This window comes from Acartia tonsa, chromosome 1 (assembly GCF_053477335.1).
Source record: "Acartia tonsa isolate MP-2025a chromosome 1, ASM5347733v1, whole genome shotgun sequence".
Classification (NCBI taxonomy): domain Eukaryota; kingdom Metazoa; phylum Arthropoda; class Copepoda; order Calanoida; family Acartiidae; genus Acartia; species Acartia tonsa.
The window spans coordinates 55898153-55916115 of NC_137260.1; the positions used below are offsets into that span (position 1 = coordinate 55898153).

The 17963-nt window shown below is 32.3% G+C and overlaps 1 protein-coding gene across 1 annotated transcript in view; it reads left to right on the forward strand.

Moving 5' to 3' along the window:
- The window catches only part of olf186-M (Ki-ras-induced actin-interacting protein-IP3R-interacting domain olf186-M), a 46739-nt gene extending 29355 nt beyond the window's left edge, over positions 1 to 17384 (forward strand). Inside the window, exons 6-15 of the mRNA XM_080166654.1 lie at positions 708 to 831; positions 8800 to 8948; positions 11610 to 11702; positions 12860 to 12948; positions 13394 to 13505; positions 14778 to 14969; positions 15390 to 15491; positions 15949 to 16053; positions 16381 to 16488; positions 16836 to 17384. Of these exons, the coding sequence (XP_080022780.1) occupies positions 708 to 831; positions 8800 to 8948; positions 11610 to 11702; positions 12860 to 12948; positions 13394 to 13505; positions 14778 to 14969; positions 15390 to 15491; positions 15949 to 16053; positions 16381 to 16488; positions 16836 to 17343 (1582 nt within the window). The 3' untranslated portion in view covers positions 17344 to 17384. The remainder of the gene's footprint in view (positions 1 to 707; positions 832 to 8799; positions 8949 to 11609; positions 11703 to 12859; positions 12949 to 13393; positions 13506 to 14777; positions 14970 to 15389; positions 15492 to 15948; positions 16054 to 16380; positions 16489 to 16835) is intronic.
- The last annotated feature ends 579 nt before the right edge of the window (positions 17385 to 17963 follow it).

Here is a 17963-nt window from a genome sequence, read left to right on the forward strand (position 1 = left end):
TTTATACTTAGTAGCGCAACTATTCTATGAATAGTGCCAATATTTAAGTGAGTCTGAACGTTAAAGTGTCACCTGCAAACAACGCGAGAATTTTACTTTAACTTGACTAACGAATCATAGCACTCAAATTTTAATATTGGAAACAGTTTATGTGTCTTTAATTTATTATATGGTAATTTTATTGGTTCGCTTATTAATTGATCATTTCTCTCTGGCATATTTCTTAAACCCTGAACACTCCTCCCCCTTACTTTTGCTTTTTAAAATTAATTTTTCCTTTCCCTTGCCGGAGGTTACAGCCTTATTGGACCTTATACATGTGGGTCGCTATACCTGATGCCTCTTCTAACCTTTACTTAACCTAACATATTTTTTTTAATTCGTTTGTGTTCCAGATGTAATATGAGAGAATTTGTTGCAATACTATCCATAATCAGGGATCTAAAGGGATAAGACATTGTTCGGTAAAGAGATAAATATCTCCAATCATAATACATAAAATAACCTCTTCTGCACATTAAAATAAATGAGTGAAACGTTGAACACTTAACTTAATGAATCAAAATTCATTTAAGTCACCAAAGTTGTGAAGCCAACGATTTAGAAAACATTTATTATAAAACTTTGGGGACTAGTGTAATAGTGTAATAAATAGCTCATTGTCCCCTCTCTCTCTGGTCCATAATAATATAGCAAAACTATTGTAGTGTTGACTCTGTGCTGCAGTCTCGCGAGGCTGACCCTGAGGAGGTGCTGCGCAACCTGGGGTTTGGATATGTCAACTCTCCCCTCGCCAGAATACCATCAAGATTCTTCAGTAATAAATCTCAGGTAATAATTTCATTGTTAAGTACAGCAGACCACGCCTATGGGCATGGTTTTTTATCTATTTTTGTCTAGGATAGATTGATCATACCATAATAGAGCCCCTTGAAAAAATATTAACTCATAAAGATTGAAGCTTTTTATATCATAAAGATTATATCAAAAGTGTTGTTTTCAGAAGGGGGGTGTAAAGTGTTCCTTTAACTGTAATTCGAAGGATTTGCCGTGCCACCTCTTTACTAAATCCGAGTTTAAAATCCCCTGACATAACCCTTTGCGTGCCATTGTTTTCATTACAGTAAATAGAAGTTTACTTATGAATATTTAAAATACCCTGTTATATTTTTCTCGTATTCATTCGAATCCGGTGGATAGGAACCGGTTCTCATCCATACGAAAAAACTATGTCTAGCATCGTATTATATCCAGCTTTCTACGAATATGTAAATGTACAATCAAAAGATTAAAACCAGTTTTAATCTTTTAATTGTACATTCTATATCCGCGGAAAGCCGTTTATAATACGATGCGAGAAATAACTATTCCTGCTTATCTCATTTACTTTGTCAAAATTTTAATAAGTTTCATATGCATTTTTTTAACTTCAACCCACATTTAAAAGTAAAGCTATTTACAAGCAATTTATTTTTATATCTAAGGACTGTTTTTTAGTAATTTTATCTTCAAAAAACCTGACAACATCACTAAATCTTATATATATATATATATTTTTATTTCCCCTCCTCTCTGCTAAGGATTTTCTAGTTTTGTGTGCAAAAAGTGGAGCTGGCTAAACCAGTTATATTTATAGAATATTATCTAGTTTTTAATTATTTATTTATTCCGCTTTTCAACAATGACAAATGCGCCAAAAAATCTTAAAATATGACAATCTTATGAGCAGTTCTCTCAAAGTGCTTTTTCATGTGTTTGTATTTGATTTTAATTTTAGTTAAGTAAGGTTATATTAGTAACCATTTCTTAATAAGTGGGGGGGGGGGGGGTGATCGTTAGATACTTTCGAGAAAGCACCAAGTTCAAACGCACGTTTGTACATCATTATATATATGCTTTAAAATGAGGGTTCTATTAGAAATACCTAATTGAAATTACCAAGGAACTTAAAGGGATTTTAATACAATGGTCTAAAAATTGTGTTACATTGTAAAAAAATGATAAGTAAAGTTATCCTTTGTGTAGATTGAAATCATTGGTTAAATAATTGGGACACTTACTGCTAGCTTGAACCAACCAATCTAAATATGATAATATTACATTATAATCGTTTAAAGTCAACAAATAAGATATCTTGTTTATAAAACTTTGGGTACCAGCATAATTTACAGTCTAATACTCCCTCCCTCCCTGGATATTTTCCAGAATTTGTTTTGGTTTTGTTGAGAGCTGCGCTAAATCTTCTTCACTTTTACCGATATTGTTAATGAAGTAAAGAATAAATTAGATAAATAGCAAGGCAGATCAAAATAATTCTCTTAAAAACTTAATTTTGCAAATATTTTCTTTTTTTGATAATAATTAGTGCATAGCGTAAGCGGATACTAAACATTCTGGCAAGCTAAATCATATTTTTTATTTATTGAAACATTTTAGGCAAAAAAGTATGTCATAAGATGATATTTATTTTGACTTGTAAAAGCAATAATAATCTTTTAGATCAGCTAAAATTACGGAAGGAATACTCTATTTATAGAGTAGCTAAACTAATACAAGTATATCTTAGAAATGTATTTATCATAAAAAAAATAAACTATGAGCATAATTTAAAAATGTAAGAATTTTTATATTAACAGGAAATCTTTCTATCTGTTTGCTGTCTGTCTATACTTAAGGATCCGGTTCTGCTTTACAATGAAGATTCTCATAGGTCTTGGGTAGGTTTATAACTATTTGGGGAAGGGCAACACCACCCTCCCAAGAGAAATCACCAAAAAAAATTCAAAAAATATAACTTTTCTCGTAAAGAGCTGAAATTAATATAAATTTAAAAGAAAACTAATTACGTTCCGCTAGAGGCCTCAAGGGGAGAAGCCGCTAGTAAAGAATATAAGAATGTAAATTATTCAGTTGCCTAACTGATAAAGGATTTTGGATTCATTCACAAACAAACTTTAAACAAAACAAACTTCTCAAATTTTGTTAAATTTAGTTTTAATAAAAATAACATGTATTTTTTTCTAGGGGGGGGGGGGTAGTACAATAAAAGATACCTATATTAATCATTAAGATATATAAGTTGGAAAGAATTTTATTGTTAGAGGTAGATTTGAAATCTGCATCAAATTTTCATTTTTTTTTATAAAATTCGTTTTTTGTATAATTCTTTATCTAAAAGCGGAAATACAATTTAAGTTAATTAATTTTGACATCTGTGATTGGTGGATTGTAAACTATCTGCGCTCTGATTGAAAAAGCTTAAGTGTCGTACATCATTCAACTAATTAGAGCGCAGTTAGATTTCAATTAACCTATCACGGATGTCAAAATTAATTAACTTAAATTGTATTTGCTCTTTTAAATAAAGAATTATACAAAAAATGAATTTTATAAAAAATCCTTAAAATTTGATGCAGATTTCAAATCTACCTCTAACATTAAAATTCTTTATAAAATTTAAAAACTTATATATCCTAAAATCGTCCCCTACCCTTCATTATCATTAGTCTAATTATGTTCCTAGCCAGGGACAGGGTCATAGCTATTTAACATTCTAACCCAGTTCCCCTGGTTAGTTACAAAAAAGTAAAAATGTACAAAATATGAATTTCGCATTATAAATTAAAATGTTTTAAGTTTGCTAAGGATAGCATAAAAAGCTCAAACGACAAAGACCTTATTCTGCACTAACGGGTATTCCCCCTAAAGGCCTCTAAGTCAAATTTTTCTGGTGCCCCCTGGCAAAACCTGTGGATGCCACTATATTTAAACATCTTGCCCATTTTCATATTTCTTTGCTTCGCTTTTTATGGGTGATATCCTTGTCATAGGCGTCCAAGGGGGGGGGTAATGGGCCATTTGGCACCCCCAAAATTTTGTGAACAATACCCCCCCAAAAAAAAATTACCCCTACCTTGGGGGTGCCGTAGGCACCCCCAACGATTTTGGGGTGGGTATTTACCCCCCCCAAACGATTTTGGGGGGGTAAATACTCCCCCCAAAATAGAAAATCTCTAACAAAAAAAATTTTTGCGCGCTTCGCGCGCATTTTTAATACTAAATTTTATATAAAATTTAAATTACCCCCCCCAAAAATTTTACCCGGGGGGTAAATTTTGGGGGGGGTAAACAAATTTACCCCTGCCAACAGATTTCAGGGGGGGTAATTACCCCCCCCAAGCAAATTTTACCCCCGGGGTAAAAATTTTGGGGGGGGTAAAAAAAATTTGCGGCGCGCTTCGCGCGCCATTTTACCCCCCCCCAAAACCAAATTACCCCCCCCTTAAAAAAATTTTACCCCCCCCAAAATAAAAAGCTTGGACGCCCCTGATCCTTGTTTTCTTGTAAAAATTGAAATCTATACTTAAAAGACAGAGCCTAAGTATTTATTTAATTATAGAGTGGACATTAATGTTTTGCAAAAATTAAACATTATCCTTCCTTTAATTCTTTATTCAAGTTTTATATAAGTATGTATACATTCACTGTAAAAATAACATTATCCTTTCCTTAATTCTTTATTCAAGTTTTTTTTATATATTTATACATTCACTTTAAAAAGAAATAACATTTTCCTTCCCTTAATTCTGTATTTAAGTTTTATATAAGTATGTATACATTCACTGTAAAAATAAAATTATCCTTTCCTTAATTCTTTATTCAAGTTATATAAGTATGTATACATTGCACTGTAAAAAAAAATTATCCTTCACTTAATTCTGTTTTATAAGTACTAGTGGATATGATCGTAGACTCTAGATGCTGTATTCAAAGAGATAGAGGGGTGCTAGAAAAATTGGTTAAAAACACCACTGAAATGTGAAAATATAATAGCCTAAAACCATTACATGATCTATGTGAAGCTTACCTAAAAAAGAGAAATAATTCGTAGACACTCTGAAAAAATATATTAAATGAATAAAAATTATTTTTAGATACTATTAACAAAAGGAATTGCAAATATAAAAAGACTAACAATGGATTTTTCACAGTGCATTGTATTTATATTCTTAGCTCTTTGTAAACTTAAACCATCCTTTTGACCTTACAATTTGATACCCTATTAACTTATGCAAATACGTAGTAACACCATGGCTACAGGGATAGGATAATAGACAATAATTTGATACCCTATTAACTTATGCAAATATGTAGTAACACCAGGGATACAGTGATAGGATAATAGATAATAATTTGATACCCTATTAACTTATGCAAATACGTAGTAACACCAGGGATACAAGGTTAGGATAATAGATAATAATTTGATACCCTATTAACTTATGCAAATACGTAGTAACACCAGGGATACAGTGATAGGATAATAGATTATAATTTGATACCCTATTAACTTATACAAATACGTAGTAACACCGGGGATACAGAGATAGGATAATAGATAATAATTTGATACCCTATTAACTTATGCAAATACGTAGTAACACCATGGCTACAGAGATAGGATAATAGATAATAATTTGATACCCTATTAACTTATGCAAATACGTAGTAACACCAGGGATACAAGGTTAGGATAATAGATAATAATTTGATACCCTATTAACTTATGCAAATACGTAGTAACACAAGGGCTACAGGGATAGGATAATAGATAATAATTTGATACCCTATTAACTTATGCAAATACGTAGTAACACCAGGGATACAGAGATAGGATAATAGATAATAATTTGATACACTATTAACTTATGCAAATACGTAGTAACACCAGGGATACAGGGATAGGATAATAGATAATAATTTGATACACTATTAACTTATGCAAATACGTAGTAACACCAGGGATACAGGGATAGGATAATAGATAATAATTTGATACACTATTAACTTATGCAAATACGTAGTAACACCAGGGATACAGGGATAGGATAATAGATTATAATTTGTCACAAAATTAATCAATGTAAATGTATAGTAATGAATTTAGAATATGTGTAGATATATTGACAGGGGGAAATTTTTTGTCAGTCTAGCTTGCTAATATGTACTTTATATATCGGTCACTGTTTATCCAGTTTAAGGGAAGGGAATGGGGTAACGGCTGTGTATAGGGTATATCGTTATTTTAGCCAGCTGCGAGCATCACTTTATTAGAGTACCTGAAAATTTGATTCAACATTGAAGTAATTGTTATCGATTTGGAAAGGATAATAGACAAAATTTTATAAATAAGTATAAACAATTGGTACAGTGATTGACAATAAAGCAACAGATGATGAATTGATACGGCCTGATCAACGCCATGAAATTATACCTTAAACTGCTTTTGTAAATGTTGAAGAGAAAATGCCTTGGCCCATCTAAGGAATTTCAGATAAAGTAAATGTCTGAAATGGCCACAAATAATTCTGAAAAAGAAAGAATTAGTTTGAAAATGTAAAATCTAAAACAAATGTTTTTACCTTTTACTTCAAGTAAATTGTTGTTGGAAGGAATTTGAAAACAAATACAGACAAAATTAAAGTTGTCTGCTTATAGGCGTATTCAGAGGGGGCAGTTTAAATAAAACCCACATTTCCTTTTTCTTGGAGGGTGTTGGTTAAAGGGAATGTAAGTAGCCATGACTGGCATATTATCCAGAGAGAGAGGGAACATTAGGCTGTCACCAATAAGTTTTCTTATTCGTTGGCTTCTCAACTTTGGGAACTTTTATTGATTTTTATTGGTTTTGTCGTTAAGTTGAGTGTCCAAACGTTTCAACCACTAATTTTAATCTATAGAAAGGGGTAATTTTGTGTATCATAATAGGGGATAAACATCAAGTTATTGGCCATTGTCTTATTCCTTTAGATCATTGATTATCGACCGCGAAGTTTTTCTGGGAAATTTACAATTATGAGCTCTAACCCTTGTAATAAAAATCCTAATGAAGCCCTCGCCTTTGCTTGGATAGTTTGTGGGTGTGGGAGAGAGAGGGGGGGAGAGGGAATGACATATATTTCACAATTGTTATTACAAAATTTACCCAAAACGAATAAGGAAAAATGAAAATATACCCATTGTAAGGTTTAATTCGATAATTACTGAACCGATTGGGTTCTCCATTTTAGAGAAGCTTCACATAGATCTTGGAATTTTTTTGGTATTTTGGTTTTAGGTTCAGTCGTGGGATGGTTTTAACTTTTTTTCTCATTATATTAAAGTTAGTATGTTTTTTAACCTATTTTTAAAAAATTACACTATTCTAAGACATGAAGATATATTTCGATTTTAGCAATCATTTTCAATTCATTTTGTCTAAAAAAATATAGGCATGAGACATTAGATAACAGCAAATATGATCAAAGATATTAAACATACATTTTTATAGAACAATGTCACAAATTATTTTGAATCTTAGGTATCACCATAGAATACAGATGACTACTGAAAAAGTTTGAAATAAAAGATTAAAACATTAGTTTTTTAAAACAGGAGGAGTAGGGAATAATTCTTGGCCTTGTTTGAGTTATGGGGCGGGGCATAGTTTTTATTAAAGGAATTTTTTTGATGGTTAGGAAATAGGCGGAGGTTTGGATGGTGAGTTTGGTTGAAGGCGGAGACAGAAAAAACTGGGAGGAGACAAAAAAGTGGGAGGAGGGGAGGGGGGGTTATGAAAAGTTTGTGAATTTATCTTTGTCCTTGGTTGTTCATGGGTGGAGATTTGAATTTTGAAATCTGTTAAAAAAATGGGTGGAGTTGTTCCTGAGATGGGAAAAATTTTAATCTTTATGATATCCTGCTTTGTTTAGGTTTTAGGATGGAGGAAGAATTGGTGTTCTTTTGAATTTTTTCTCCCCTTTCTTTACCCCTTCGTCAAGGCTCCCTGAAGCTAGGGGCGCATTATAATCTTTAAATCTAATAATTTTCATTCTACACTCCCTTACCATCTACACATTCACAGGCGCATAATTAAATTTGTATTGAATTACTGTATTGCAATTTATTGCAAAAATTATATTAGCCTGTTAATACTGGGACACTTTTTAACAAACGTATCCTTGTTATGAATATAAATTGAAGCATAAGATATTAAGTGCATAAAATGAGTAAGCATATTCTAGTTTAATGTTCATATTTGCACTATCTATGTATTAAAGTGTCCCGTCTTAAGGTCATGTTTTAGGCTACAAAGTTGTGGTGAAATTTGACTTTAATATAACACAACTCAAAAGAATTAAAATTTGTTTTAAAAAATAGCATATTCTTAAGTTGTAGAAAGTATCAAAGAAAGTAAAAAAAAGACTTGAATGGTTTTGCCGACATTTTTTGGCTAGGCTCATATTCAAAAGTTTAAAACATGACCTGAAAACAGGACACTTTGATATGTATAGCTTCATAGAAAGTGCAAGATATGCAAATCATTTACTTAAAATCTTAACAAAGCATATTCAATGTTAAATGTACTGCCATTTAAATAACGATATATAAAGCATAAATTTTACAGGGAATAACCTATATTAGTGAATAGGTTAACAATAGGCGTGTGGTAGGGGGATAGTAACGAAAACCCTTCCCTTTACTTTGAAATAAATTGAAAATGAAGTGGGTGGTAGTTTTTTGTGTGTTTCTATTGTAAATTAAAAGAGTTCTGTGTTCGCTAGGTACTTTGAGGTAAAGCAATGGTAAACCAAACTAATTATGCAGCCAGGTAGAGTAAACATATATGTTTTTCCATAAAAAAAAGATAGGAATAAATGAATCTTTTACCCCCTCTATTTATAAGCTGAAGACATGATTGTAAGGTTTGTGAGTAAAATGATCTTTTTGTTTAATAAAATTCAATAATCAACTTTTTAGGCACGTGGTGTTGACATGGACACTTTCCTGCGGACAGAGGAAGAGCTGGAGGAAAGGTTTCGCAGCAGCAATCTCGGCTACAGAGGACTAGTTGGTAACTCCAGCAGACGACCTTCTGAAATAGTTGAGAAGATTATAGAAGCACTCAGGTTTGAATACTTTATTTATTCCAAATAAAAGTGACAAATAAAATTGTTTAGTTTACTCCTGTTGTTTTCAATCCATTTGATCAAACAGAATGTCTGTCCAGTAAGATATACAAATTTCGACAGATTTCTAAAATAGTAGGCTAACTCGGAAAAAAATTTCTAAGTAAAGTCCCTTTTGTGACAACGTCTCTTAAGGGGCGTTTCGTCGTATTTTCACAGTAGATTTTTTTCTATTTCTAGCTCCTGCGGGGAGCTCCAACCCTGCAGTGCCAATTGCCTATCCCTGCGGGGCAATTACCTAACCTAACCTGAAATAATCAAAACCTACTGTGAAAATACGACGAAACGCCCCTTAAGAGACGTTGTGACGAAAGTGACTATACCCAAATTTCTTTTTTATATCCTTTAAACTCCATGGGTTTTAACGTGTTACATACTAAAGTCAAAGTGTTAAATAAAAGTATTAAATATAGTTATGATTTACAAAATTGTAATTTAAAATGTTGTACCTACAGTTTTACTTCACAAGATCTTTAATATAAGGATACAGAGTTTTCTAATAGACCCCCCCCCCCCCCACACACACACCCGAATTAAGAAATGTATAATTTTCAGTTAATGATTATTTGTCAAGTAGCTTAATTTAATCTCCCTTGCCCTCTATCTTCCTGACACTAATGAGAGAAGGGCAAAAATATTGGTTAAGCTAAAAAGAATGTTAGATATGTTCCAGAGACTAGGGAATGTGATTCAGACAAACAGCTCCTCACAACCACTTCCCTTATTTCACACCCCCCCCCTTCTTACCCACTTCCCTTCATCTACATCAAAAAACAGTTTTACGCCAACTTAATATTTAATTTTGTGGCAATTTCAAATGGAATTAATTTGCTGAATAGCAGCCCCTATATATGTTCTAATTAGTAGGTATTTGTAACTAACTGTCGATATCATATGGTAATCTTACATAGATACATATATATTTTGTGTTTTGCCCAGCAAGTCTACTCTTCAAGTTATTAAGATTAATTCTATGATTTATATTTTTTCTTTTCTGTCTGTCAATAACCGTCTTTCTTTAAAGGAGAATTTTCAATATATTGATTAATTTCAGGCTCATTATTTAATTTTGTTGTATTTTCTGTGGTTTCTCTGGAAGTTCCTCCCCCCCTCCCCCCCTTCTCTCACTAATTTTTAATTGATTTGAAAATAAATGTTGGGGGAGGGGGTTGCGTTTTTTTTTATAAAAGTAATAAAATATATTTGTGTTTTACCCTTGGTTCGGTTACACCGTAGGATTTAGTCCTATTGAAAACGTGGTATATATATTAAAAGAATATTTTCTTTGAATTTTACTTTTTAACTAACTACAATTTATTTATCTGCTTTCAAAAATTCCATATTTTCTCAACTTTCAATGAAAGTAATTACAATAGCATTTCAGGGATATTTCATTAGTTCTTAAATTTCTAGTCTTAACCAAAAAGTTCCTGTTTTTTAAATATTGATATTAATACTTGTATGATAATTTAAACTCAGAATTAAACGGAAAAATATGCATGGTTGTAAGATGGGTGTTTGAGTAAGCGGTCTTGTGGTGTGTGTGTTTAGGTGTGTGTGTGTGTGTGTGACTGTGAGTGTATATATCCTGTTATAGGAAAACTATTATGATATCGAGATCATTGCACCAAAAGAAAATATCCTATTTCCACCGGGGCGCGGCAGCCAACTCTCTGTTAGGTTGGTTAGCTAAATCGACTGAAAGTTTAAAAAATTAGCTACAAAATTACGGCGGCTTAGAATTTTTACGGCAATAGTGCGATTTTTGTTTTATGTTGGCGGCGGTTGGCAAGTACTTTTTATTTTGGAAAAAATTAGTTTTTTAAGTAAGAAATATTGGCTGAATATGGTCAGGCTGCCAAGCCTTACTTTTCTTTTATTTGCATTGAAGAAAGTAAAAGGTCTTTAATACTACATTTTAAATATAATTGTTAATTTTTAGTGCTTTTTTAAGTAAATCAAATTATAAGAATAGCTTGAACTAGAATATTTTAGTCCATTTGAAATTTTTAAAAATAATGTAGGTACATAGAGAAAAAAATAAAAGAGAGGAATCGAAGCAACTAGAAGACGAAAATAGGCAATGGGCCTAGAGGCCTACTCAGCGCTGTTGCCGCGCTAAGATTTATTGCTATTCCACTACTTTTCAAATGGGAGGATTAAAAATTATTAAAAAAATATTTTTTTACTTTTTACTATTTCCATATTTAGGGCAAGAATATTAGATTAGATATTTTCGTTTTAATGTTTTAATTAAAAATTACATAGAATTTTATTTTTATTTTAAAAAAATTTGTTCATGAAAGATGAATCCTTCTATTTCTAAAAAGGGGGAAATATTTTTCATAATGAACATTCAGCTGATTCTGACCGCCCACGGCTGTTTGCTAAAGATCGCTTTTCTTTTTATTCACATTATTATTTATGATTGACTTACAAAAAGCCCTGGGCGGTTTTTGATTTTCGTCTGCTTCTAAATTTAGGGATGGGGAAGTAGTATTTTACCATGAAAAAGGGGTGAGTATTCATCCTCTTATCCTTTTTCCTTATGTGTAGGTATTATAATTTCAAAGCTTTATATTTAGATTTTTTGTATTTCAGAGACAAGGAGAAAGTTGAGCGAACCAGGCGGAGCTCCAACCAATCTTGGGGAAATGTTTCCAACTCAATGCTCAGCTCAAATATTCCTGCAAGGTGACATATTTTGACAACGATTTACTGTAACCAACAACTTAATCAATTCGAAAATATATTCTGTAATTTCAGTTGATTTTTTCGTGATTTTAGGTGGCAACGACCTTTATATGTTACCCCTTTTATTATTTATTATCTATTTCGCTTTTTGGCTATACCTTTTTTTCTGACAATAGATTCTCTAATAGCCACTAAACCGGTTGAGTTCTTTCTTTTATGGAGTTTTCATATGTGTCCAAAAAATTTTAATGCTATTTTATTGAAATGTTTAGGTCATGGGATGGTTTTATTATTTAAATCTTCAAATATAAAGAGCCATTGGATGCTAGGGGCTCAGCCAACAATAGAAATAGTTTTGGGACCAAGAATTTTCCATTTATTATCCAACAAAAAGACATTAAACATCTTTATTGAAGAGACAAAAGAGATTAGAGCACACACAAACTATACCAACATTTTATTGCCGCTATAAAATCAATGTCGACAAATTTGGTGTGCATTCATTTTCACGTTTATTCGGTTTCCCTTAAATTGCCAAGTCGAGCATAGAACCTCTTACTTATATTTTGAAATAAATTGTAAATATAAAGGAAATATATAACTTTTGTTTTTTTGTTACTTTAGGTCAGGTTAGGTTATGTTATATTGGGTACAGGGTAGCCCTGCAGATTTATGGCACCCTGAAGGGTTTAGGCATAGGAATAAAACGACCCCCCCCCCCCTCCCCTATGATAATATCAAATAAGGTTTTTTTATGATATGGGGAAATAAATCCACATTGAATGTTAAAAAAATGTGCAAATCATTCCAACTTATGAGTTTGTAGGGTTCATTTCAAATATGTCTGATAATATATAAAGTTCCATTGTTCCATTACTAGCGGCTACGCCCCTAGAGGCCTGTAGCGCACTTTAATACTAAGGGGAGGTAGTAGTCGACCCCCAACTTTAAATTTTGGTTTTTAATAGTAAAAAAAATTTTGGAAGGTACTTTTTTCTCTTGGGTGGGTGGAGGTACCCTTCCCCAATTAGTTATAAAGCTTCCCTGAACCTATAAGAAGGTGCAAAGGAGAACCATATTAGCAATTAGATATTAAGATACAGACAGATAGATATCCTGTTACTTTTATATGATAATAAATAATCTCCATATTAAAGGTTCCGTGTGATGGACCCTAACCGGCCAACCTTTGAGTCCATAGTGGAGCAGGTGACCCATCCAGAGAGGTGTGTACAGCCACCCCCACCACAGGATAGTTACATACCAGAATGGATTTGTGTGTATTGGTAAAGCTAAAGATATATATTTTGAATTAAATAAAAAAACTCCTACGAATTTAATTTTAAGTTCTTTAACGAAAAAAAAGGGAGAGAGAGAAAAGTGACGTTTAAATTAATTTACAACCTCTTATTTTATTCCCCCCCCCCTCCCCCCCCCCTCATACAATGGCGTGCACAGAGTCCATATTAACCAGCAATCAAAGGTAGAATCAGGTCAAGGATTACTTTCTTAATTATTACACTATTTCGGAAAAAAAACAGATGATTTTAATGTACTACAATGACGAAGTCAATTAATCTGATTTTATTCTTAGTATACTGAATAAAAATTAGAAGTATATTTATTAAATTGCGAAATATTGTGCAGAATATACCTACCAATACACAATAATTCATTCAAGTACCTAACTGCACAGGAGCCGGTCAATACCAAGTCATTCAAGAGCCTGGCACGAAGTGTCCTGAGCCCGGAGAACAGAGATTGGATTCAGAGAAATGAGGCCAGAAAAATCCAGGAACGAAAGTAAGTTGGTCTTGTGTTGGACTATTTGTGAAAAAAAAGACTAAGCAATTAGTGTCTTAAAAGTAACGCAGCTACCAATAATCTAAAATATTTTACATTTCTAAAAATGGTCTTGCAGACAACTTAGAGAAATAGAAACAAGAAATAGTGCATAATATAAAATGACGTCATACAATACAAATTGCCATTGATAGGCCAGTATACATTGTAATTGACCTATGTTAAAATTTATACTGGCCTATCATTGGTCATTTGTATTGTGACGTCATTTCTTTATTAGGCACTAAAAACTGCTCAAATATTTTAATTAGGAAGTAGCTGTGCTTTTCAAAATATAGTCAGAAAACTGAAAAGGAAATTATATATGTTTCTCTTCAAAAACAAGACCTTGTTCTAAATCTGTGTCATAAAAATAACAATAGTAAAGTGTATTTGGATTGAAAAACAAAAAGGCAATAAAAATATGGGAAAGGGAAAATGTCTTTGTGTTCCAGATTAATAGAAATTTGCTATCTAAAAAACTTGATATTTGTCAAAATGATTCATTGCTACCTACTGAACGTTATCATCCTTGTTTAGCATGGAAAGAAAATTATTTAAAGAATTTAAACGACTTTGTTGGATTGGTTCCGAGAAAATGAGATTGAGTTGGGAAGTGAGGGTCACTTACACAGGGATGGAAAGGACAACAGAGTATAAATTAATCTACAGTCTTTTCTTTTTGATGATTATCTTATGAAATAAGGATTAAAGATCAATTAATCTTTAATTGTCACATACCTGTAACCCTGGCAGTATTGAAACAATACCTTTTAAAGTTTTAAGTGAAGTGTTCTCATTTCTTTAAAAGATAGAGAATCTTTTATTATTTAAGTTAATATATAATTTTCTTAGCTTTGCATTGTTAACCATTTAATTTTCAAAATGGGATAAAAGAAAACTAGGTAATCCTTAACATTAAAAGAAAACAAATTCTTTTTGATTGAATTGTCTTCCAATTAATATCCAAAAGGTTATCCTAAAGAAATCTAACTTTGCCTAAACTTTTGCATCAATACAAAAAGCACGCCTATTTTTATTTTTGAAATTGTTTTAATTCTTGATGACAATTGTAGCATATTATTATTATAATATAAACTTTGTTTTAATTGTATACTTCAAAAATTGTTGATGTAACATTTTTTCAGAATTATATGAAGATATAATTGATTTTGCTTTAGCTTTGTTTCATAAAATCTTATTTTTCTTTTTAAATGAACATTTTGTATTTAGGCGCATCTATCTTGGAGGGAAGTCTTTCATAATTGATGAGGAGGGGAATGAGATTCCAGACTCTGAAGAAGTTACAACAACTCTGAGCAGTACAGCTGCTAAAGTGAGCCAAGCTGCTGCAGCTGTTAGTGCTGTTCCAACTACTAATGGTGATGCTGCTGATGACGCAAAGAATGGTACATCTGAAGTTAGGTACACTATATTTCTCACAAAGTATTCACACCCTGCCCCTTATTTATTATTTAAATTAAAAATAATGGAGGGGTCGTTTTAGTTTGGTTGTTTATTACTTTATGGCAGGTTAGGTTTGTTATATTCGGTACTGAATATAACCCCGTAGGGTTAGGTCATACCAGGTAGAGTCCTTGCGTGTCTTTTCATAGAATGAAAAAAACTAACCCCCCAGCCCCTTAATGTATAATTTATTTTACAAAGATATCAGTGCTCTACAAGCTCTTTATGTAAAGCAGACATTGAATCTGTGCTTCTATATAAATAAATTTTCAACATGCATGCTCTTGACTTAAATCATCAAAATGTTTTGAGAGGTAGTAGATGAGTTTTCTAAATTGAACACTTTAGCAACTTGTTTCAAATTTGTTGTGTGTGTAGGAATGCTGATGGAGAGGAGACTGTTGATTCTGGAGCTACCAGAAGACCTATCAAGAAGTTGACACACCAGGATTCTTTCATTTCTATAACTAGCACACTCAGGTATAACTTTTACCATAGCATATTCCTTTTTTCCATTTGTTGATTCCTTTTTTTCAATAGTGGGAGTGAGGGTCTATTCATCTCTTTTGGTGTTCTATACTCCCAAAGGAAACAGCGTTGGCCAGTATACATTGTAATTGACCAATGGTAAATTGTATACTGGCCTATCATTGGTAATTTGTATTTCTTTTTATTGTACACTATACGCTGTTTCCTCCCAAAGGAAATGGTCATTACCTCTTAAGGTTAAAATTTCTCGGAACATTTTATATCTTGCAGATCAGGCATTTTAGAGATGTTTAGTAACACAAGGATTTGGCTAATGTTTTAAATGTTTGACTTTTTGAAGGTGCACTCGGCAGTAAGTGGTAGTGGCTGAGGGTACTTATTCCTGATAAAATAGATAAACGCTTACTCTTTATCAAGTATTGAATTAAACGTTGCTATCTTTGTTTAGTGTTGACTCAGATTGGAGTGATGACGAGAGAGAAGAATTAGAGAAGATGTTTGGTGCTATGTCTGAGAGAGGAGAGGAATATGCTAAACTAAGACAAATACAAAGGTGGGTGTATGGCAGGTGTCACTTATAAGCAGAATTTGGGTTGAAATAACAGTAGAGTAAAATAAAGACAAAAAACAAAAATACAGGGATCAAAGTTGAGTAATGTAGCCATATTTGAAAGAGGAGAGGAATTTGCAAATACAAAAATAGGTGTATGACAGCTGTTATTGGTTTTATGTGTTTAACAGGAGAAAATACTACAAAATACAAAACCACGGCAGATGTCCCAGATGAGTAGTTGTATTTATCTGGTCCTGTATTAGATAATTTTAGGGTTCTGTATGCCAGGTGTCCCAGATTAAATTTGTAAAGATTTTAAATATTTAGGTTACGACGAAGATCTCGGAAGAAGGGAGGAGGATCTCGCGCCTCTGGGAGCGGAGCCGGCACCCCGAGCACTATAAGCTGGGATGGTAGCAGGCTTGTCTACTCAAGGTAAAACAAAAGAAATTTCTTTAAATAAAATTTTAGGAAAAAGTATTGAAGAAACTCTACAAAGTATCAAAAAAAAATGAGCCGGGTGACGTCAATAGATCCATCTCTTTTCCAATTCTCCTTTCATCTCTCCCTTTTATGACGTCACACGGCTCATTTTTTTCGGACACTTTGTAGAGTCTCAGTATTGATATTTCCAAAATTTGTTGTTATACGCATAATGTGCTCTAAAAAGTTTAGCTTCCATTACTTAGTTATTATGTATCAATTTTACAATGTCAGATTTCTTTTTATATTTTAATTTTTAAACATAAACTTCTTGCAAAGTAAGTTAATTTTTGTTTCAGGGAGAGCTCTTTAAGTGATCTGAACCCCGACAGCATCAACATGCTGCAGTCCCCTGCCCCGACAACTACCCAACTCTCCGCCAGCTATGGGTCCGAGGAGGCCTCCAGGAGCAGCCTCCATACATTCCGTGAAGAACCTGAATCTGGCGTCTTTTCATCTCATGAGGACGCAACCACTGGAAATGAATCTAAAAGTGTAACACCTGCCATACTTTGCAACGGAAAGAATGAAGTAAATGGTGCTGTTTGTATAAATAATAAATTTGCCATAAATGACAATAAAGCTGCCATAAGCAAGAAAAGTAATAACCATATTAATGAGGCCGTAGATAATACATACAACGATACAACTACTGTTACTATAAAAGAGAAGTTAGTTTTAAAGACTGCTGAAGATGTTAATGATGATACTACTAGTCAGACAACTGTTCTTGTAGAGTTCCACGAGGAGACTGATGAGGAGGAAATTCATTCTGATTTTGTTAATCATAATAGTCAACAAAAATAATATATAACAAATTAAAAAAAGATTTTGTATCTGGAAAAAAAGGATCAATAATTTATTTGAATATAGTATTATTGAAAAATAAAATGTATAATGCAGTTTTTTTAAAGACAATACTTCATCTTAAAAATTAAGTTGAAACATTATACAAATTTAGTGCCATTCTCTCAACTCTTTGAAACATCCTTTTTATGTCCAATTAAAGCTAAAGTTTTTTTTCCAGATAGTTAAAACCTTTTTCTTTACATAAAAAAATGCCTATATTCCATGCCAATAGTTAAACAATGCAAATAGATCAACTATGCCAAAACTGGTCTTAAACTACTATTCATTACATAAAATATATATGATCATTATAGAACACAAAAAAAATATTTAAATTGCTTGAAAAAAAATGAATCTAGAACGAAGTATGAGGTTATTAATTTTATATTAGAAACGGCAACTATTTGATATTGTAATCGGCCTACAAAAAAAAAAAAATATTTGCTTATAGTAAGTTTACAAAAATATTTTTCTCGCACTTTCGCAATCTAAACTTTGACTTTGATTCTAATAATTGCAGGCCGCTTTCAATGACGTATATTATATAAAGAATTTACTTCATATTTGGGTTTAGATTT